The sequence below is a fragment of the Macaca thibetana genome, chromosome 14 (assembly GCF_024542745.1).
Source record: "Macaca thibetana thibetana isolate TM-01 chromosome 14, ASM2454274v1, whole genome shotgun sequence".
Lineage (NCBI taxonomy): Eukaryota > Metazoa > Chordata > Mammalia > Primates > Cercopithecidae > Macaca > Macaca thibetana.
Window position 1 is genome coordinate 103,793,357 of NC_065591.1, and position 22,267 is coordinate 103,815,623.

A 22,267-nucleotide genomic window follows, 5' to 3' on the forward strand; every position below is an offset into this window, starting at 1 on the left:
AATGTTGTTTTCCTTTGGCTGCTCTGCCACTCCCCCAGCGGGGTTGGATATCCAGACATCCGCCTCCTTCTGCCCTTATATGGGAGATAACTCTCTTAGGAGGGAGAAGGAGCTGAGCATGCGTCTGTGCTTTTAGGAAAGCAGTTTTCTAGCATCCTGGGTTCACACTGCACCCTCCTCCTCGACTTTGTCTCACACGTGCTGTGGTCCAGCAAAGGCGGAGGGTGGAACATGCCATCCATAGCACCTTGTCAGATGAGAAAGTGTTGCTTTCTTGTTTCTCAAAGATGAGCAGCTCTTGCAGGCCGCTTTCTATGCTTGGATCCCCATTTCTCTAAGAAGGTAAATGCTGAGGCCTGAGCAGGCACAAATCTATTCTCCTTGTGAATGACATAGTACCCTTGGATGAGAGCTTTTCAAGCAGCGAATTCATGTTGGCCTGGAAGTCAAGATTGCCTAAGCGGTGAAAGATGAGTAAGAAAGTTCTAGAAAGCAGTTGCTATTTTGGAATATCACTTCTTGCCACTCCCTACCCCTTCTGCCTGTTTGGGTTATAGATCTATAGATAATGGTTAAGCAACTTTCTTTAATTTGGCATTTCAATTTAAAAGCTTTAAAATGTTTTCTGTAGTTCTAAGAAGGAAGAGAATGTATTTCTAGTTGAGGTCATTCCCACCAAAGCCCTTAAAATATGGGCAATGAGGAGGATGAGACACTAGTCCTCAGGCTGCCTCACCGCTTTTGAAGTGCCTGGCTACCACCACCGTGCCTGGCTCTTGTTTTTACTGGATTCTAGGAAGACAAAATGTTAACTCCTGATGGTGGTTGTGAGGATTTGCCTGGGAGACTTCAGGGGCACATTAAGTGGGTCAGTGAATCCTAGCCACTTTCACTGTTGTCTGGGTGATAGATTTGGAAAGAATTCCTGAGAGGGGGCTGGGCCAGGAGACCCCTCAGCCCCTGAGATTGTTTCATTGCTGATGTTCTCAAGGTGCAGTGCAAAGAGAAATGGCTCGAGACTCGTTTTCCCTGTCACATGGAAGCACCAGCCTCACAGTCCCATCTTGTCTTGTAGATTTGCTGTTTTTTTGGAGAAAAAACACTTCCCTGAAAATCTGCATAGTTCCTTCCAAGGCTAGTAGTTATATCAGAACTTAAGGGCCAGGTATGGTGGCCCATGCCTGTAATCCCAGTACAGAGACTGAGGAGAGAGGATCACTTGAGCCCAGGAGTTCGAAACCAGCCTGGGTAACATGGGGAGACCTTGTCTCTACAAAATAATTTGAAAATTAGCTGGGCATCATGTGCACCTATAGTCCTAGCTGCTCGGGAGGCTGAGACAGATTTGCTCAAGCCCAGGAGCTTGAGGCTGCCATGAGTTATGATGGAGCCACTGCACTCCAACTTGGGCAACAGAGTGAGACCGTGTCTGAAAAAAATAAAACAAAACAAAACCTTAAGAATTGTTGAGAAGATTCTGAGAACAATTTGAAAGTGTTGTGTCAGAAATATAAATAACTCTTTGATAGGAATAAATCAAGTAAACCCTTACTCCACTATCCCTAGCAGGTATTTCCCCTTTTGACATATTATCTTCCCCTTGTCATGCTCTAGCTCAGTTATTGATATATAACTGCTCCTCTGCCCAGCCTGGCAATGTACGCTCTCCAGCAACTTTTCCCCTTGAACCACCCCCACCCTGTACTCTCCTTTGTAATCAGCTCAGAGCCGATCTGCCACGATAACTTGGCTGGTAGTGCCTGTATCTGTGAGAGATCAGTGTATTGGAAATAAAATTTCCTTCTAGCTCCAAAAGCTACTAGACACAGACTGGCATCAGTCTTTGAACGTGGGCCCAGGGATGGTGATGGCAGAGGTGGTGGGAGGTAAAACAAAACAAAACTTGAATGGTAGATTACCCATCATTTTGGTAAATCTCTTCTCAATGAATTAGGCTTAAAGGCATCCTTGTTGTGGAAAAGACTTTATAGGACTGGGTCATTCCTTTATTCAATATTAATTTCATTCATTCAAAAGGTTAATCATTAAATATTTTATTTTCTGTGGGCCAAGTACTGTGTTAGCCATGGAGGAGTAAGATGAATAAGAACATGTCCCTGTTCTCAGGAATAAATTATGAAAGCTGCTTTCTGAACAACTCCTCATAATAATCATTTTTCTTCCTTTTTCTTCAATCACAGCCTGACTTCACCCAGTCCAATCCACAGTGCCAAGAGTGAGTCCATTATAACCCAGTCAGAAGAGAAGGCAGATTTTGTGATTATTCCCTCTGAAGGAATAGAGACCAGAACAGGTACTATCTCTACGCCTGCCTGGGTTGGTTCAAGGAACAGCCAGCTTGAAGAATTTAGAGGTCCTGACCACCAATAAGCTCCCTGGCCTTCCCCATCTCCATAGTGTGTGCAGGGTCAGCGCTAGAGGGCTGTAATGACTTTGAGTCAATTAATGTGGTTATCCTCTTGCAGAATGTAATTTCTGGTGTCCTAGCTGTCGAAAATCTTGCAGCAGCATAGACAGGCCCTTTCTCAGCTGGCTGCCTATGAATTAGGAAATGACTTTGGGGCAGTCAAAAGCCTTACTCAAGTAAACATTTTTATTATTCCTATCTTACACAAATAATTGCAGGACTTACATAACTTAAATTGGGACCAGAAGTATATTGTATGAGCTGAGGTGTCTGTGAGGACACAGAGAGTACAGAGCAGGTCTGTATCAGGCTTGGTATGAAGCTACAGAAAGGACCACAAACAGTTCCCTTTGTTTAGACTTACATACTCTGTCTCAGTTGCTCTTTTTTTTCTTGCATAGAGAGAGAAACATGTAAGAAGCAAAGTGCAAGACTTAGAATTTTATTTACTCACAAGAGTTGTAATGAAACAGAGGCCCTCAGAAGAAAAACTGTAATTGAATTATTCTGTATTCTGCTCCCCGTCTAACCCTGGCATTAGTACCAAAGAGTCAGTCATGTTACTGAGTCAAAACTCCTGAGGCCTTAGAGAGAGAGGGAGAGCATTTATTGAGTGCTCCTCTCGGCCAGGCACCAGCAGGCTCTGCACATGAGTCACCTCATTTAATCCTCATGGCAACCCAGAGGGGTTATTATACTCGTCTCATGAATGAAGAAACTCACTGAAAGAGTTTATGCCTTTCTGAATTCTAGAATATGCATTTTAAATGGCTGTACATACAATTAGATCGTATAAAATAGACAAGAAAACCAGAGCAAAGAGACCTTAAAACTAGGAAAATAAACGTGATGCTAAACAGTTTGTGCAGGTTTGTTTTTATTGGTTTGTTTGCTGTGTGACTCACACAGTATTCTGTATGAAAGTGGTCCAGTTACGACCGAGTGGTCAAAGGAATATTGAATTGAGGTCTCCCCACTAAACCTTCAGAGTAACCAGTAAGATTTTGTTTTCATTCATCTGACAGCTCCTCTCTTTGTACCTGGCAAAAATCAGGCTCTTGGAATGCCAGTTCTAAGAATCAAGGGTAAAGTCTGTGTGGCGCATACCAAGGCTCCCATGGAGGAAATCTTCTACTTCCTAAGTGTTTTAAAAGAGGATAGATTGTTCTAGCACCAAGTGAGCCTGAGGCCTGAGCTCATAGCCAGTTCTTTATGCCTCACAACCCCACCTGGTGGAGAGTCCAGTCTGTGCTGTGAGAACAGGTTCAGAACGCAGGTGACCTGAACCTGTGAACGCTACCCTGTGAACGCTTTCTGCCGGAAATCAGTTTTCTTCAACATGAACTGTTTTCCCTCTTTTCATTTTGTAGAGGAGACAGAGTCTCCATTATCTAGAGACTGGCGGCCAGGGAGCCCTGGAACCTATCTGGAGACCTCATGGGAAGAACAGCTGTTGGAACAACAAGAATATTTAGAAAAAGAAATGGAAGAAGCAAAGAAAATGATATCAGGACTACAGGTAGCTCTTGCCCTTGTAGTTTGCCCTTGTTATACCAATTGATTATTAAGTCACTATTATCAATTGAAAATAAACTGATTTTAGTTTTGTAGGAGGTCAGAACTGAGTGAGGAGTTTAGATATAGGGAGTAGTACAGAAAGAGCAGAAAATTCCTTATATTTGAGTACTTTAAATGGACTTTGTGGGCTGCTGTTCATAGCAGAGTGCTTAAGATTTCAGCAAGCCCAGGAGCCATTACTGATCCCTATCAAGTCCTTATTGTTGACGCTCTGCTACATAGGTAGGCTTCTACGCAGTATGTGGCTGTCGACCTGCAATTGCAGCTTTCACCAAAGAATAGCACTGTGAATAGTCAGGAATTTTCTTCTAGGAATTCTGTAGCAGGAAGAGTGTAAGAGCCAGTAATGCTGCCAGGTTTCCATTTGAGTTTAGCTAAGGGATTTAGCTCACTCCTAATACATGTGCAAATGGATGCCAAGGCATAATGGTCAGGTAGAAGAGGTTTTTTTTGAGCAACAAAAGCCCTTCAGTTTTTCCTATACCTGTAGGTGCCAGCTTGGCAAATCTACCCCAGGGACTGACCCACTTGACATAGTTCCCACCCTGAGTGACCCCCTCATTCCTGTCTTTGTGTGTCTGTCTCTGTTTGGGGGAGTCCTTAGTGTGCTGATGACCCTGAAATTGCCTAGGAATATTCCTTTCTGTTTGTGGTGGGAACTGCAGTGCTTCTGAATTGTCAAATATTTATGGACACATAAACAAAGCCCACATTATGTGTGTGGCTCTGGCAGCCGGCAGGCAGTGGAGGGCGTGCTCCCAGCTAGCCTGCAACAGGGTGGGGACACAAAGGGTTCCTAAAGAAAAAAGGAGATTGGTGCTATGGTAAAGCAATTTGCATAATGTATGCCCCAGGAACTGAGAAGTGTGGGAGGAATGTTTCCTGCATAAACATTCCCAAACTTCATTTGCTCTGTATTTTTAAAATGGCTGGCTTATGAGACCTTTTAGATCTCTTTTCTGCCACTCCATTAACGAATACGTTAATGGAATGTTTTTGTGTGTGTTTTGCTTGCATAGGAAGTATGTCATGGAGAACTTCGAGATTATACCCAACCAGGTTGTTCCCAGGATGATTTGCATTATATGAACATAGATATTCATCAGTTTGGCTCAAAGTTTGTTTGCATTTCTTAGTCTGGGAGAAATTTGGTGGCAGATTAGACAGAAAAAGAAGAGAACTGACAGGCAGAAAGTCAGCATCTTAATATTCCCTGCAAACAGAAGAGTTTTAATTCACAGCCACATGATCACAATGAGAATTCAGTTCCATTGTAGAATACAAAAGGGCTCACAGCATCCACTGGGCTTCTTAACTCTTTTCAGTGATTAACAAGTTGCATGCTAAGCCACATCCAAGATTTCTGACTTATTAGTATTCCTTAGTTAGAACCCTTTGAACAGTTTTGCCATTATCGTTGATATTTCCATAATGTTGAACTCCCTTAGCTCCCTGCGGCCTCTTGTACCTGTTGCCATGACACGTGTCTATACCTGTTGCCATGACACATGAGATAGCCAAATTCATTTGACTTACTCAAATTTTATTATTAGCATATGGCAGATCAGCCACTGGCTGGATTTTATTTATTTATTTATTTTTGAGACGGAGTCTCGCTCTGTTGCCCAGCCTGGAGTGCAGTGGCATGATCATGGCTCACTGCAGCCTTGGTCTCCTGGGCTCAAGTGATTCTCCCACCTCAGCCTCTTGAGTAGTTGGGACCACATGCATGCGCCATCATGCTCAACTAATTTTTTAATTTTTTGTAGAGACGGTCCCACTATGTTGCCCAGGCTGATCTCAAACTCCTACCGTCAAGGGATCCTTCCGCCTCGGCCTCCCAAAGTTCTAGGATTACAGGTGTGAGCCACCTCGCCCACCTGAATTTGTGTTGTTTATTGAAATAGGAAACAGCTTCTGTAACTCATCTCTTTTGAATCAAGACAGAATTGTTTCAGATATAAAATGGGGTCACATTTTTCAGTCTTTCACTGATCTGATAGATACTCACCTGCAGGGACAGATCCAAGTTTTGCAAGTCCTAAAATATATAATTTGTGTGTGTGCAGGGGGGCTTCTTGAAGAATAAGATTACAAAATTATGAATATAATAATTAGGAATAGGCCAGGCATGGTGGGTCACGCCTGTAATCCCAGCACTTTGGGAGGCCAAGGCGGGTGGATTGCTTGAGCTCACGGGTTTGAGACCAGCCTGGGCAATATGGCGAAACCTTTGTCTTTACCAAAAATACAAAAATTAGCCAGGTGTGGTGGCGCATGCCTTTAATCCCAGCTACTCGGGAGGCTAAGACATGAGAATAGCTTGAACCCTGGATTGCAGTGAGCCAAAATTGGGCCACTGCACTCCAGCCTGGGTGACAAAGTGAGACTGTGTCTCCAAATATAATAATAATAATAATTGTAATAATAATTATATTATTATTTGGTATAGGACCTTGGGAGAGGCAATGTATGCGGGGTCCTACAGCTGGAGCTTTCTTAGCTTCATGGTAAATCTGCCTCCCCATTCCACCTACTTATATTCTAATGAAAACCGCCTGGGTCAGGAGCTGAAATGAATGAGGACATCTCTCTGCAAATGTGTTTTCCTTCTTGTTCTATACAGGTTGCTTTAGGGAGTAAAAATGCAGAATCAGTAAAACAAACAAAAATCAAACAAACTCAAGTGAGTGCTCCAAATGGATTCCAAATAATTCATTATAATACTCATTTCTAAGCCGCGATGATTCCACACTGCTTTTAGATCATTTTCTCCCTGGTAAAATTGAGTTTGAGCAGCTCCAGTTTGAAATGTGTTGTGTCTCTTTTGAAAGAAAGGTTTTTAGATTTTCTTCTGGGGCCAAGGCACCTTGAAGCAGAGCAGTCAGGTGTCCAGAGAGCTGAAAGAGCCAAAGCATGGACCTGATGAAAGGAACTAGTCCCAGGGTGAGCAATGGGAAGTATCTAAGGAGCAAAAATTACCGATGAAATTTCTTGAGGAAGCTGAGTTGTGATTTTAACTAGGGGTGAGCTTAACTCTGCACTAAGTCATCTGAAGGAGAGTTAAGTTTCGTTCTGCCTTTGCGGTTATTTAGGCCTTATTGCTCAACGGATTCTTACCTGAAGATGAACAGGAGAGGCCCTTGGCCTTCTGTGAACCAGGTGTCAATCCCGAGGAACAACTGGTGAGCTCCATCTTTTGTGACTGGACGCTAAATTTGTATGTATTTGACTTGTGTTTAGCATTTGACACTGCTGTTCATGTCTTCTTGAAATGCTGTCTTCCTTGACCAGTTCTGGTTTTCCTCCTACATTTTTGAACATTGTTTCCTTCTTCATTCATTTAATAAAAAAAATATTTATTGAGTGCTGACTATATGCCAGACCCTATTTCAACATGCTGGAGATATGGTAGCAACAAAACAGACCTAAGACCCGACTCTTACGGAGTTTACATTCAAGTTCTCTTTGAAGCTTCTCTTTTTCTGCTTGTGCCTTTAATGTTAGTGTTCCTCAGCATTCCAGTCTAGGCCCTCATGTGTCTTAAACATTCACCTGGGCAGTAGTATCTGCCTCCAGTTCTTCACTCACTTCCGTCTTGCTTCTCATGTATTTATTTCCAGCTCAGCCCTCACTATGGAGTTCTAGAGGTGTGTATGCAATATGCAACTGCCTACTTATTATCTCCACTTGTAAGTCCCATAAGCATCTCAATTTCAGTGAGTCCTAAATTAAAGTTTTTCTGTCCTCTGCCCAACCACCAAAGCTACTTGTCCTTTTGGATATCTGTTTTGGATACCTAAATGCACCAAATAGAAATCTGGATATTATCGTTTAATCCTTTTCCTCTACATCAGTCAGTCACCAGGTTTTACCGGTTTACATTTCTAATTTCTTTATCCAGTTTTCTCCATTCTCACAGCCACTTAAAAATCAAGCCTCCATCCAGTATTCTAGCAACCTTCTAACTGGTTTACCTGATTCCTCTCCTGTCTTCCTCTAATTCATTTTTTGTAAAACAGCAAGAATAATTTGCTTTAAAGACAGACTTCATTTTGTCACCCTTCTGCATAAAACTTTTCATTGATTCCCCATTGCCCTCACTGGCCTTTCATGATCTGGCCCTGATATTTCTCTCCAACTTCATCTCTTGCCATTTCTTCTTCCTTTTACCCCACCCCCTCCCCTGCATCCAACCCCCACCCCATACTTCCTCTTTTTTTTTTTGAGACAGTCTTGCTCTGTTGCCCAGGCTGGAGTGCAGTGGCACGATCTTGGCTCACTGCAACCTCTACCTCCTGGGTTCAAGTGATTCTCCTGCCTCGGCCTCCCGAGTAGCTGGGATTACAGGTGTATACCACCACACCTGGCTAATTTTTGTATTTCTAGTAGAGGTGGGGTTTCACCATGTTGGCCAGGCTGGTCTTGAACACCTAACCTCAAGTGATCTGCCTGCCTCGGCCTCCCAAAGTGCTGGGATTACAGATGTGAGCCACCACACCTGGCCCACCCATACTTATTTTAAGCTTTATCCACATAGATCTACCTGCTACTTGATGCATATGCTTCCATCAGAGAGCAGGAACTGTTTCCGGTTCTTCTTTGTATCCACAGTACAGAGCTGGCATCTAGTAGTGCTCAATAAATATTTGTTGAATGAGTGGCCTCTGAACTTCACGGCATAGGTGTTTAGCTATCTCTTTTTGTCTTATGTTCAGATTATAATCCAAAGTCGTCTGGATCAGAGTATGGAGGAGAATCAGGACTTAAAGGTATGTCAAGACATATATATTTTACCCCTTAAAAACATTATGGGGGCCGGGCGCGGTGGCTCACGCCTGTAATCCCAGCACTTCAGGAGGCTGAGGTGGGCAGATCACAAGGTCGGGAGATCAAGACCATCTTGGCTAACATGGCAAAACCCTGTCTCTACTAAAAATACAAAAAATCAGCCGGGCGTGCTGGCACACATCTGTAGTCCCAGCTACTCGGGAGGCTGAGGCAGGAGAATTGCTTGAACGCGGGAGGAGGAGGTTGCAGTGAGCAAAGATCGTGCCACTGCACCCCAGCCTGGGCAACAAAGCGAGACTCCATCTAAAAAAACAAAACAAAACAAAAAACCATTACGGGAATGTTACACAACTTCAAGAGGGAAAGGGATTTCAGAATTAGAATCTTTCCTGTATCTGTATTATGTCTTTTCTTAAAAGAGAGAGATACATCCCAAATATGTCAGGAAGGTAATACCTTTTTAATCCTGGTGGTAGGTAATAGAATTATAGTGTCATTGGTTGTACCATTCTGTATGTTTGAAATATTTCATGGTTATTATTCTTTAATTAAAAGAAAAAAAAGTGTATCTAATACCAGTACAGTCTTTTTTTATAAATACTTCTCAGAATTATTTTAGGTTAGTGATTCCTAGCTTTTCTTTCAGTCATAAGTATATGACTAAAGCCATTAACCCTCTCCCTGCAAGTATGCATGTATGTTTGCACTCATACTCATAGACATGAATTTTTTTTTTGGAGACAGAGTCTGGCTCTGTCACCCAGACTGGAGTGCAATGGTGTGGTCTCAGCTCACTGCAACCTCCGCCTCCCAGGTTCAAACGATTCTCCTGCCTCAACCTCCCAAGTAGCTGGGACTACAGGTGCCCGCCACCATACCCGGTTAATTTTTGTATTTTTAGTAGAGATGGGGTTTCACTATGTTGGCCAGGCTTGTCTCGAACTGCTGACCTTGTAGTCTGCCTGCCTTGGCCTCCCAAAGTGTTGGGATTATAGGCGTGAGCCATTGTTCCTGGCCAACATGAATTTTTAATAGAGCAACTTTTATTTGTTTTGTTTTATTTGTTTGTTTTTTGAGACAGAGTCTCACTCTGTCACCTAGGCTGAATGCCATGGCATGATCATGGCTAGCTGCAGCTTCGACCTCCCAGCCTCAAGCGATCCTCCCACCTCAGCCTCCCTAGTAGCTGGGGCTTCAGGAATGCACCACCATGCCTGGCTAATTTTTGTGTTTTTTGTATAGATTGCTCTCGCCTTGTTGCCTAGGCTGGTCTTGAACTCCTGGACTCAAGTGATTCTCCCATCTTGGCCTCCCAAAGTGCTGGGATATAGGCATGAACCACTGTTCCCAGCCTAATAGAGCAACTTTTGAGCCTATCTGTGGAGTCCAAGTTACAGATCCCCAGTTTAGATATGTTAATTGCAAACTCTTGATGTGATACAATAGGAAGAGAAGAGATCGGGGTCTGGGTTATGGTTGTTCCCCTTCTAAAATCTATTTCCTAGTGACAATCGTGTACATATATTTTATCTATTGTAAGGGAATGTTAATTACTCAGTATTTCATTATTAGTTGAAATGTGTTTTTGTTTGACTCACAAAGAAACACTCCAATCCTTTGCTGAACATTAAGAATAGATACAATTATTTAATGACATTGGGGGTAGGCATATTTAGATATCATATATTTAGTGAGAGGGATTTAGATTATTATAATTAGGTTTTCCTGTTGGTGAAGATTGCTAAATATAGAAATGAGAGCCTGTGGGAATGATGGGGTATCTTCTTTCTTGGCAACTCTTCTCTACCTGAGCAGTTGAGCCTGGGTGCCAGCAGAGGAGAACAGAATGGTTCTCTTCTTGTTTCTGTGGATCAGCCTGCACTGCTCACTGGACCAGAGCTGTTGTCTGCCTTAGTAGAGGGTTAATTTTTCATGGAATGATCAACTGGGTTTTGTCCTCTTGCCGACAGAATGAGGTAATGCAGTCTGAAGCAACCCAGATGTCACCATCTGATCTAACTATATTTGGTTTGCAGAAGGAGCTGCTGAAATGTAAACAAGAAGCCAGAAACTTACAGGGGATAAAGGTAAAAAAGAAGACATTTAATTCTTTAAATAGTCTCTGCAATGTAAAGTAGTCTGCTGGTGAGTGGTGAGAGGTGGAATTTTCTGTGGACCTTTAGTAGCTCTGTGCTATTGGTAAAGAAAGGGCTTTGTGGGAGGGAAGTGAGACATGTCGAGGAATATACCTTTGATTTGCTGAGGCTTATTTCTAGTGGTTATGATTCACGGTGCTGCCATTTCCATCTGTGCCACCTTGATTGTCTCTATATGTAAAAGATCCCTCTTCAATGTGAAAGAATGTCCTTTAGGGCCAGGCGCCGTGGTTCATGCCTGTAATCCCAGCACTTTGGAAGGCCGAGGCGGGCAGATCACGAGGTCAGGAGTTCGACACCAGCCTGGCCAACATGGTGAAACCCCGTCTCTACTAAAAATACAAAAAAATTAGTTGTGCGTGGTGGCAGCACCTGTAATCCCAGCTACTTGGGAGGCTGAGGCAGGAGAATTGCTTGAATCCAGGTGGAGGAGGTTGCAGTGAGCTGAGATCACTCCATTGCACTCCAGCCTAGGTGACAAGGCGAGACTCCGTCTCAAAAAAAAGAAAAATAAAAAAGAATATCCTTTAAAAAATTGTTATTTACTTTGTTTTTGAATAATTAACTAACATTCAAACAATTTTAAAGGTATAAAAAGATAAACCATGAAAAGTCTGCCTGCCAGCCCTGTCCCCTCAGTCACCTAGTTCTCTTTCCTAGAGGTATCTTTTTTTATTTATTTTTTTTTAAATCTTGACATGGACTCTCACTCTGTCGCCCAGGCTGGAGTGCAGTGGCGCGATCTTGGCTCACTGCAATCTCCGCCTCCCGGGTTCAAGTGACTCTCCTGCCTCAGCCTCCCAAGGAGCTGGGATTACAGGTGTGCACCATCACACCCAGCTACTTTTTGTATTTTGAATAGAGACTGGGTTTTAGCATGTTGGCCAGGCTGGTCTTGAGCTCCTGACCTCAGGTGATCCACCCGCCTCGGCCTCTCAAAGTGCTGGGATTACAGGTGTGAGCCACCACGCCCGACCTCTTAGATGCATCTTAACAGTTATCAGCACATATGTGTGTGTATCATTTTCCCCCACGGTTTTACCCAAATAGTAGTATACTAGAAATACAACTTGACACCTTGCTTTTTTTCACTTAGTAGTATATCTTCGAGCTCATTCTATGTCAGTAGTACCTAAAGACTTTCCTAGGTCGTCTTTTATGGCTGTATCATATTCCATTGTTTTTCACTGTATACATACATATATATGCTAAATAATTTATTATATATGAAAATTTCTGGCCGGGCGCGGTGGCTCAAGCCTGTAATCCCAGCACTTTGGGAGGCCGAGATGGGCGGATCATGAGGTCAGGAGATCGAGACCATCCTGGCTAACACGGTGAAACCCCGTCTCTACTAAGAAATACAAAAAATAGCCGGGCGAGGTGGCAGCGCCTGTAGTCCCAGCTACTCGGGAGGCTGAGGCCAGAGAATGGCGTGAACCCGGGAGGCGGAGCTTGCAGTGAGCTGAGATCAGGCCACTGCACTCCAGCCTGGGCTACAGAGGGAGACTCCGTCTCAAAAAAAAAAAAAAAAAAAAAAAAAAAAAAACGCCGGGCGCGGTGGCTCAAGCCTGTAATCCCAGCACTTTGGGAGGCCGAGGTGGGCGGATCACAAGGTCAGGAGATCGAGACCACAGTGAAACCCCGTCTCTACTAAAAATACAAAAAATTAGCCGGGCGCGGTGGCGGGCGCCTGTAGTCCCAGCTACTCAGGAGGCTGAGGCAGGAGAATGGCGGGAACCCGGGAGGCGGAGCTTGCAGTGAGCCGAGATCGCGCCACTGCACTCCAGCCTGGGCAACAGCGTGAGACTCCGTCTCAAAAAAATAAATAAATAAAATAAAATAAAATAAAATAAAAAAGAAAATTTCTAGTTTTTGCTAATATAAACAATGGTCTAACAGCCTTGAATATTAGTTGTTTTGTTTTTTCCAAGATGAAGTCTTGCTCTGTTGCCCAGAGCTGAAGTGCAATGGCATGATCTCGGTTCCCTGCAACCTCTGCCTCCCAGGTTCAAGCAATTCTCCTGCTTCAGCCTCCCAAGTAGCTGGGATTACAGGCGTGTGCCACCACGCCCAGCTAATTTTTGTATTTTTAGTAGAGACAGGATTTCACCATATTGGCCAGGCTGGTCTCGAACTCCTAACCTCGTGATCCGCACGCCTTGGCCTCCCAAAGTGCTGGGATTACAGGCGTGAGCCACCATGTCCAGCCTGAATATATGTTATTTCACCCAAATGGGAGTATATCTGTGGAATAAAACCTAGAAGTAGAAGAGGATGTTTTTATGTTGCTGCTTTTCCCCTCTTCCTTGCATATCCATTGATGGGCTAGACTAGAGTTATCACTCAGCAACATTTTCCAAAGTATATTTTGTAGGCTTAGTACTTTTGAAACACTTTAAAAAACAAATGTGTTCCATGGTCAGATAAATTTGAGAAATGCTCTGCAGTCTTGAAGACTCACTGTGAATAATAACATATAAAGGATCTGAAAAGGTCTGTCGTAAAGAGGTTGGCCTCAAAATGATTTAGAATTAATAACCACAGGAGTGTCTTTTCTTCCATGTAATGTCATGTGGCACATTAATGTCCCATGGAGCACATTTTGGGAAATATTCCTTTGAACTACTGATGCCAAGGGTATCTTAGACTTCCTTTACCATGTACTGTCATGGCAGAGAGTATAATTAAGAATGGGCTCCCACATTCTTCATAGTCTGTATCATTTCTTTGCAGTCTGTAAAGAGAGAAAAGTCAAGACAAATATATTAGAATGCAGCCCTAGTCCATTAGTTCTGTTTGAAGCCACCATGGTTGATAGAATGTGTCCTAACTGTCCTTATAAGCAAGGATATCCAGCTCACCTTTTGTTAGGCATGATAGGAACCAAGAGGGTTCAAGCTGAGGGAAAGAAAACCTAATGCTATTAAGATCCTAGGAAATTGGGAAGAGGAATCATGAATCAAAGAACAGTTCTGCTCAGTGGAAAGATAATTCTAATCCTGGTCCAGACTAGGCATTGGAAGCCATTGGAAGCAGGTTAGCAGCAAGGCTCTGGAAGCCAGCGTGGGAGTGATTTCAGGGATTCTTTAACAACCGAGTGGCGGGATGAATAGGGCCCATCTCTCCAGGAAATGGGGACTGGGCAGAGAGGTAGAGGGAAAAAGAGCTACTCTAGATTGAGTATTTATATGCCCAAGATATAGATGAGAAAGCCCAGGTGGGAGAAAGTAGAGTGCATTGTCCAAGGTTAACATCACAAAAGTAGTAAGTGGTAGCTTTATAATTTGAATCTGTGTCTCTCTGATCCCAAAGTCCAGTCATTCTCTCTCGAATACACCATGCTATCAGGATTGAGGGCGGGGACGAATAGTAAGCAGAGAAAAAAAATCAGGTTTCAGTAAGTTTCATAGAACAGTGGAAAGGATTTTGGTCTGGATGCCAGTTTCCTAGAGGGGGACAGAAAAACCCCTCCTCAGCAACTCGTGGCAAGACCCTTTTACTCCATTTGTCTTCCAGTCTGCCATAACGAATGCTGGAAACACATTAAAGGGTTTAGTAATTTGTAATAACAACTGGCTGATTGATGAATTGAGACAACAGTAATTAGTATGCTTTTTCCCCTAGGATGCCTTGCAGCAGAGATTGACTCAGCAGGACACATCTGTTCTTCAGCTCAAACAAGAGCTACTGAGGGCAAATATGGACAAAGATGAGCTGCACAACCAGAATGTGAGTTAAATGAATGAGCCTTGACCTCAGTGAGCCCCATTAGCAGAACAGGCTAGTGCATGAAGTGCTATTAGACTGGCCATCCTAATCTCTTATCTTGCTTCTGGGATGCCTGCCCTAAGTGTCTGCAATTATTTTTATTCCCCATTAGACTCATCTCTGTTCCTAGGTGAAAGCCCACATCATACTGGGCAGGAAGGTCCTTGATCTCCTCTTCAACTTTGAGGACACTGAGATACCGAGGCAAAATTGTGGTTCTACAGTCTAATTACTTCACTAACAACATGGAGAGCAGCTGTGTATTTTTACCATCATACCCTCTCTGTGCTGCATACTGTTAACTGCCAGCATTAACTATGGTTACTAAGTAGCTGGTTTCCTTGAGGATTAGCAGGCAGTACCTGCGTACCATGAATTCTTTCTTATCCTTGCAGGTGGATCTGCAGAGGAAGCTAGATGAGAGGAACCGGCTCTTGGGAGAATATAAAGTAAGAGTGAATATCAGTTTGGAAATGCCTTCCACCGACCTTTCATGAACAGCCCATTATTGTTGCTCAAAAAGCACTTAAGTATTCTATTCTCATCCTTGCTTTTTAATTATTTTTTATCCTTGCTTTTTAGAAGGAAGCATTTTTCTGTGTCCCCTGATGCACTAGCCCTGAAGAATAGATGGCACAGCTAGGAGAGGGAGTACAGGACGAGGGGTCTAGAAACTTCAGTTCTAGTCTTACCTTTATCTCTGACTAGTATGAATGGCTCATACTGGTCCTCCTACAAATGACAGTTCCCTTCTTCATTACTCTTGAAGAATCCTTTGCACTATGTAAGACTATTATGGTGTGTAAAGTCTTCCTGGTATGTTCTGAGGAAAGGACTTTCTTTTCCTGAGGCTCTACTTTACTTGAGTGGAAGTTATATTACAGAGGGGAACTTTTCAGTGCCCCTGGTTTTGCCACTCATCTGAAAGCTCTATCTCTGTTGCAGAAAGAGCTGGGGCAGAAGGATCGCCTCCTTCAGCAGCACCAGGCCAAGTTAGAAGAAGCACTCCGGAAACTCTCTGATGCCAGTTACCACCAGGTCAGAACATATTCAGCCCCTGACTCTCCTGCCCCTTTGGCCCAAAGAAATCCTTTTCTGATTTAGTGTCTGTTTTGCAGGTGGATCTAGAGCGAGAGCTAGAACACAAAGATGTCCTCTTGGCTCACTGTATGAAAAGAGAGGCAGATGAGGTAACCTAGACCCTGTGTTCTCCCTCCCACATTTATGAAGCAAACGGGGTGATGGTGTTTCTGACTCAGAGCTGAACCAAGGCCACAGGCTCATTTGTTAGGAGACTCTATGATGAGCTAGTTAAGAGGACGGGTTCCAGAATAAGAAAATCTGGTTTCATGTTCTACCTTTACCACTCCTACGTTGTGTGGCCTTCAGTTGCTTATCTTCTGAACCTTAGAAATAGGGCTTATTTGGAAAATGGAAATAATAGTGATTCAGTCCGTCATTATGAAGAATATATGAGGTAATCCACATAAATAACTAAGCACAGTCCTGTTGGATCCACTTGGCATAGAGTCAGACTCAAAAAATATTCACCATGGCCTGGCACAGTGGCTCACATCTGTAATCCTAGCACTTTGGGAGGCCAAGGCAGGTGGCTAACTTGAGGTCAGGAGTTTGAGACCAGCCTGGCCAATGTGGTGAAACCCCATCTCTACTAAAAATACAAAAATTAGCCAGGCAAGATGGCACGGGCCTGTAATCCCAGCCACTCAGGCGGCTGATGCAGGAGAATCGCTTGAACCTGGAGGGGGGGCGGTGGGCAGAGGTTGCCATAAGCTGAGATTGTACCACTTCACTCCAGCCTGAGTGACAGAGCAAGACTCTGTCCCAAAAAACAAAACAAAACATATATATATATATATTCAGCATTATTTTTAAATTACTGAAGCAAAGCCAGGCAGTGCTGGAGCAGCATTCTGAGGCTCTCCAGTGCTGTGGCAGAGGCTAGGTTGTGGCCTCCAGGTGGAGGTTAGCATTTCCTTCATTCACATCCAACAATGCGTACTAAGTGTCAAGTGCTGGGCATATGGCAGTGACCAAAAGGGGAAAAAAATCTATACTTAAGAAGGATACATTTTAATAAAGAGAGCCATTAAACAAACAGACAATTATATACTTCGTCAGGAACTGATAAATGTAAAGAAGAAAAATAAGACAGCACATCTAGTTTACAATTCTCCCTTTAACAAGCAACATTTCTTCATGCTGCTATAGGTGACCAACTACAACAGTCACAACTCTCAAAGCAATGGTTTTCTCCTTCCAACAGCAGGAAAAGGAGCTGCTTCAATCAGCAACAGAGGGGTAGGTACCTGGATTGACGGAGACCTGCCATTTCTCACTGAAACCAAAGAGTGCCAAACCCACGGCCAGTGGATGAGGCCTTTTATATTCCAGTTCCCTAATTCCTGGATCTGTGGAGTGTGTAAAGATGTGAGGCACTTGCTATACAAAATTAAGAATTAGTGGAGAAACCATAGGCCTGCTTCTGTGGGGGAAAAAGAAATCTCTTCTGGAAACTTCAGCCCAGTGGTTGGGATGTGGCACCGGGCCATGCCAGCAGCACCTTATTTTTGCCCACAGACCAGCGACCTGCAGCTTGTTCGAGATGCTCTCCGCAGCCTGCGCAACAGCTTCAGTGGGCACGATCCTCAGCACCACACCATTGACAGCTTGGAGCAGGGCATCTCCAGCCTCATGGAGCGCCTGCACGTTATGGAGACGCAGAAGAAACAAGAAAGAAAGGTAACCTTCTTGCTGTGGTGTCTCTCTTAGGCAAGCTCCTGAGAAAGCCGGGTTTTAAGAATGTTAATTGAGAGGAAGGCAGTGTGAAGAGATACAAGACCCTGTTAAAGGTTAGAGTTGTTTTTCTCCATTAGTTTTTCTCTCAGCGGAACTGACTATTCATTATGGTATGACAATCCAGAGAAGGAGTTCATGGTCACACTGGCTCCCAGAAACTGTAGCTGTGTAAGGATTGTGGCTCTTGACCCCACAGGGTCTCCCTTTACTGTTTCTTCCCCTCCCACCTACCCCTGAATGAGCTTGGCATTGGATGAGAAAATATATGGAAAATACATTGGAAACCAGAAAGCCTTTCATATATATTATTATTGTTTATTGTTAGGATAAATATATTCGATTTTATATGTTGTGGAAGAGGTGGTAGAAAAATATGTAGTATTTTAAGCACACTTTTATGATTTAAATTTCTTGGTTAAATTCTCCCATTGATCATAACTCTTGTGATTTTTGTGTGGCTCCGCAGGTTCGGGTCAAGTCACCCAGAACTCAAGTAGGTAGTGAATACCGGGAGTCCTGGCCCCCTAATTCAAGTAAGTACCCATTTTTGCTCAGTAGGGACTCCTAGCATATTAGACCAGGAATTTAGTATTTTTCATACTACCAATATTTTGGGGATGTAACTTTTCTTGTAGTACTTCACTTTTATACTATTTTGTTTCTGTAGAAATACTGGAATTGAGTTAGTTCTAAGACCATGAAGACATATGCCATCATCACCCCCAGTGCCATTTAGCCACGTGCAGGCAGGATGCTGTTGACTCAGAGAGGCTAAAATATCTTTGAAGAACATACAAGCTCAAAACATTTATGCTGAAAAAGCAAAATATAAAACAACAAATACACATACATACATAAATTTTCCTACACTCCCAGATAGCACAAAAAAAATTTCCACTTCTTCCTTGAAGCAAGGCATTTAATTTATTTGGAGATACTCTTAAAACTTTGAGCGCTGAGGCTGGGTGCGGTGGCTCACGCCTGTAATCCCAGCACTCTAGGAGGCTGAGGCGGGCGGATCACCTGAGGTCAGGAGTTCAAGACCAGCCTGGCCAACATGGTGAAACCCCATCTCTACTAAAAATACAAAAATTAGCCAGGTGTGGTGGCACACGCCTGTAATCTCAGCTACTCAGGAGGCTGAGGCAAGAGAATCACTTGAACCCAGGAGACAGAGGTTGCAGTGAGCCAAGATTGCGCCATTGCACTCCAGCCTGGGCGACAGAGACTCCATCTCAAAAAAACAAAACAAAACAAAACAAAAAACTTTGAGTGCTTAAGGCATTTAGTTTAAGTCCTGCAAAATGTTTGCACCATCTAGTGGCCATGGCTAGAAAGTGTATTTTAACCTGCTCCATGCCCACTCTATATTTTTTCCCATTTGTTCAAACTTGTTGGAAAGCTACCCTGCCTGGTAATTCCTATTTTAGTTTGTATTTTGCCTTTTGTGGCTTAGTAATGTTCACATTTTCTTATTTTTTAATCAAGCCTAATCGAAAGGTGTCTAAACAATAATTTATAAAAACCAAATAGTAAAAAGCTGACTAGAAACAGTTTTGTATGTTACATATAAATTTTTAAAAGCACATTAAGAAACCTAAATTAAAATACTGAAAATACTTGCAAAAATATGAAATGTAAAATTTTTTTGTAGAGTAAATAAAATAGCATTTCAAACCTCTGATCCCAGATATCTTTTCCTCTTGGATGAGGTATCTATGCTGGGAATGAAACAATTTTTTTTTTTTTAGCGGCGGGGGATGGAGTTTCGCTCTTGTTGCCCAGGCTGGAGTGCAGTGGCGCGATCTCTGTTCACTGCAACCTCTGCCTCCCGGGTTCAAGTGATTCTCCTGCCTCAGGCTCCCCAGTAGCTGGGATTATAGACGTGCACCACCACGCCTGGCTAATTTTTGTATTTTTAGTAGAGATGGGGTTTCGCCATGTTGGCAATGAATTATTTTATTACCAGAATTAGTTCCAGTTTCCTTTTCTAGCAGTGTTACAAAATAGTCGTTTCTATTGTTTGGAGAGGATTTTTTTTATTATTGTATTCATTGATTTCTTCAGATTAGTGTAAACTGCCAATATAAATAGGTGTACTTAGAAATTTCTTTTTTAAGTATAATAAACTCCCCCCTAGAAAAATTACTTTGCGCATATATAGTATTTAAAATATTACAAATAAATCTACAGCTGCTTGAAAACTAAGTTGTTAATCTAATGCTTCCAGTGATATCTGTATTCACAAACAAGCTGAAATGTCTCTTATCTGAAAATACAAAAACTTGTGTAACTCTGGCCAGCTCTCTAGCTACTGACTTATTTCTCTTATTCCTCTACATCAAAATTCTTAAAAGAATGGTCTATACGTGCTCTCTTTTCTTCCTCACTTCCTGTTCACTACTGAACCCACTACAGTCTTTTATCTGTTACTTTGCTTAGTGTTCTTCTGGCTGGGTCACTGTTGACTTTTTTGTTGCCTAATCAAGTGGTTACTTTTTAAACCTTATCTTTCATTGTCTTTTCAAAAGCATTGACTATTCTCTAAAAGTCTCCTGGAAACTTTCTTCTTCTTCAGTTTCAGTGTCATTCAGATATTTATCTAACATATTTACTGAGCATCCATTATTCACCATCAACGTTAGATGCTGGAGATATAGAGATGAACAAGTTCGATTTGCCACTGGCAGGTAGTGAAGTCAATACTGAGTTTTCCTTCTAGTCCTTCCTGAATCTCATTTTATTCTGCTCTAATTCTTGAATGTTGACGTGTCCTGAGATTCCATCCAATTGAAGCCTAAACCTAAGGCTTTTCATATTGTCTTCGGCATCAAGTGATCACTTCCACTCCCTGGCTTTAACTACACTTGTGTGCCGATTATTTTTATGTTTTATCTCAAATCTCAGTTCTTTTCTGAGCTTCAGTACTATTTTTATTTTTTTCTATTCATTTTGAGACAGAGTCTTGTTCTGTTGCCCAGGCTGGAGTGCAGTGGTATGATCTCAACTCACTGCAAGCTCTGCCTCCCGGGTTCAAGCGATTCTCCTGCCTCAGCCTCCCGAGTGTCTGGGATTACAGGCGCGTGCCACGACACCCTGCTAATTTTTTGTATTTTAGTAGGGACAGGGTTTCACTGTGTTGCCCAGGCTGGTCTTGAACTCCTGAGCTCAGGCAATCCACCCGCCCCGGCCTCCCAAAGTGCTGAGATTACAGGCATGAGCCACTGCGCCCAGCCTAGTACTATATTTTTAAATGTAAACTAGATCTCTCTCTCTGTAGGTCCCAAGGCACTGTAAAGTCATGTCCAAAACTGGACACAAAATAATAGAGAGGGAAAAATACAGAATATACAATCAAACAGATCTAGGGTACAGTTTTGGCTCTGCCATTCAGCACAGTGTGTGACCATGGGCAAAATGTTAATGTCACTGAATCTTAGTTTCCTTTTTTATGGAACCAAAGTAATATTGAAGAATTTGAGCATGAAATGAAATGAAATGAAATGAAATGAAATGAAATGATCTAGTGTACTGTGGAGCATATGAGAGATGCAAGGCAAATGCTTCTCATTCCCCTCTGGCTGTGCCCTTTCTCTTTCCTTTTCAACATAATTAAATTTCCTGAAAGAGTAATGTACTTTCTGAACCCAATTCCTTTCTTGCCGTTTACTCTTAAGGGAAAACAATAATTATTTCAGATTTAAAGTAAAATAATAGATTAGTGAAATCAAATTGAGAGTTCATATAAAAACTCATATAACCACAGAATGTTCTTTTCAACCAATAGTGCTTGGGACAACTGGATATTTCCATGAAATGGGACCCCCTACTTCACACCATATACAAAAGTTAACTCAGACTATAGATCAATGACTTCAATATAAGAGCTTAAAGCTATAAAGTTCTTAGAAGAAAACATAGAGGAAAATGTTCGTGACCTTGGATTTGGCAGTGGATTCTTAGATAGGACATCAAAAGCATGAGCAACAAAAGAAAAAAGATAAAATTGGCCTGGGCACAGTGCCTTATGCCTGTAATCCCAGCACTTTGGGAGGCCGAGGTGGGTATATCACCTGAGATTGGGAGTTTGAGACCAGCCTGGCCAACATGGTGAAACCCCATCTCTGCTAAAAATACAAAAATTAGGTGGGTGTGGTAGTGGGCACCTGTAATCCCAGCTACTCGGGAGGCTGAGGCAAGAGAATCACTTGAACCTGGGAGGCAGAGGTTGCAGCTAGCTGAGATTGCACCACTGCACTCCAGCCTGGGCTACAGAGGGAGACTTTGTCTCAAAAATAATAATAATAAAATAAATAAATAGAAAAAAGATAAAACTGGACTTCATCAAAATTAAAAACTTTTTTGTATAAAAGAACTCTATCGAGAAAGTAAGCAGACAACCTACAGAATAGGAGAAAATATTTGCAAATCATATTGTCTGATAAGGATCTAGGATCCAGAATATATAAAAAACTCTTCCAACTCAACAGCAAAAGGACAAACAACCGAAGGGAAAACGGGCAAAATACTTGAATAGACATTTCTCCAAAGAAGATAAAGAAATGGCCGGCCAGGTGCGGTGGCTCACACCTGTAATTTCAGCACTTCGGGAGGCTGAGGTGGGCAGATCATGAGGTCAGGAGATAGAGACCACCCTGGCCAATGTGGTGAAACCTCATCTCTACTAAAGATACAAAAATTTGCCGGGCGCGGTGGCTCAAGC

At 42.7% G+C, this 22,267-nt stretch overlaps 1 protein-coding gene across 4 annotated transcripts in view; it reads left to right on the forward strand.

Annotated features, from left to right (window-relative positions):
* The window catches only part of DIXDC1 (DIX domain containing 1), a 101,423-nt gene that overhangs the window by 53,003 nt on the left and 26,153 nt on the right, over nt 1-22,267 (forward strand). For all 4 annotated transcript variants that reach the window (XM_050757698.1, XM_050757697.1, XM_050757696.1 and 1 more), the window contains 12 exons: nt 2,202-2,314; nt 3,799-3,947; nt 7,102-7,191; nt 8,725-8,778; nt 10,834-10,884; nt 14,581-14,685; nt 15,120-15,173; nt 15,670-15,762; nt 15,843-15,914; nt 16,957-17,046; nt 17,326-17,487; nt 18,011-18,077. In XM_050757698.1, the coding sequence (XP_050613655.1) occupies nt 2,202-2,314; nt 3,799-3,947; nt 7,102-7,191; nt 8,725-8,778; nt 10,834-10,884; nt 14,581-14,685; nt 15,120-15,173; nt 15,670-15,762; nt 15,843-15,914; nt 16,957-17,046; nt 17,326-17,487; nt 18,011-18,077 (1,100 nt within the window). The remainder of the gene's footprint in view (nt 1-2,201; nt 2,315-3,798; nt 3,948-7,101; nt 7,192-8,724; nt 8,779-10,833; nt 10,885-14,580; nt 14,686-15,119; nt 15,174-15,669; nt 15,763-15,842; nt 15,915-16,956; nt 17,047-17,325; nt 17,488-18,010; nt 18,078-22,267) is intronic.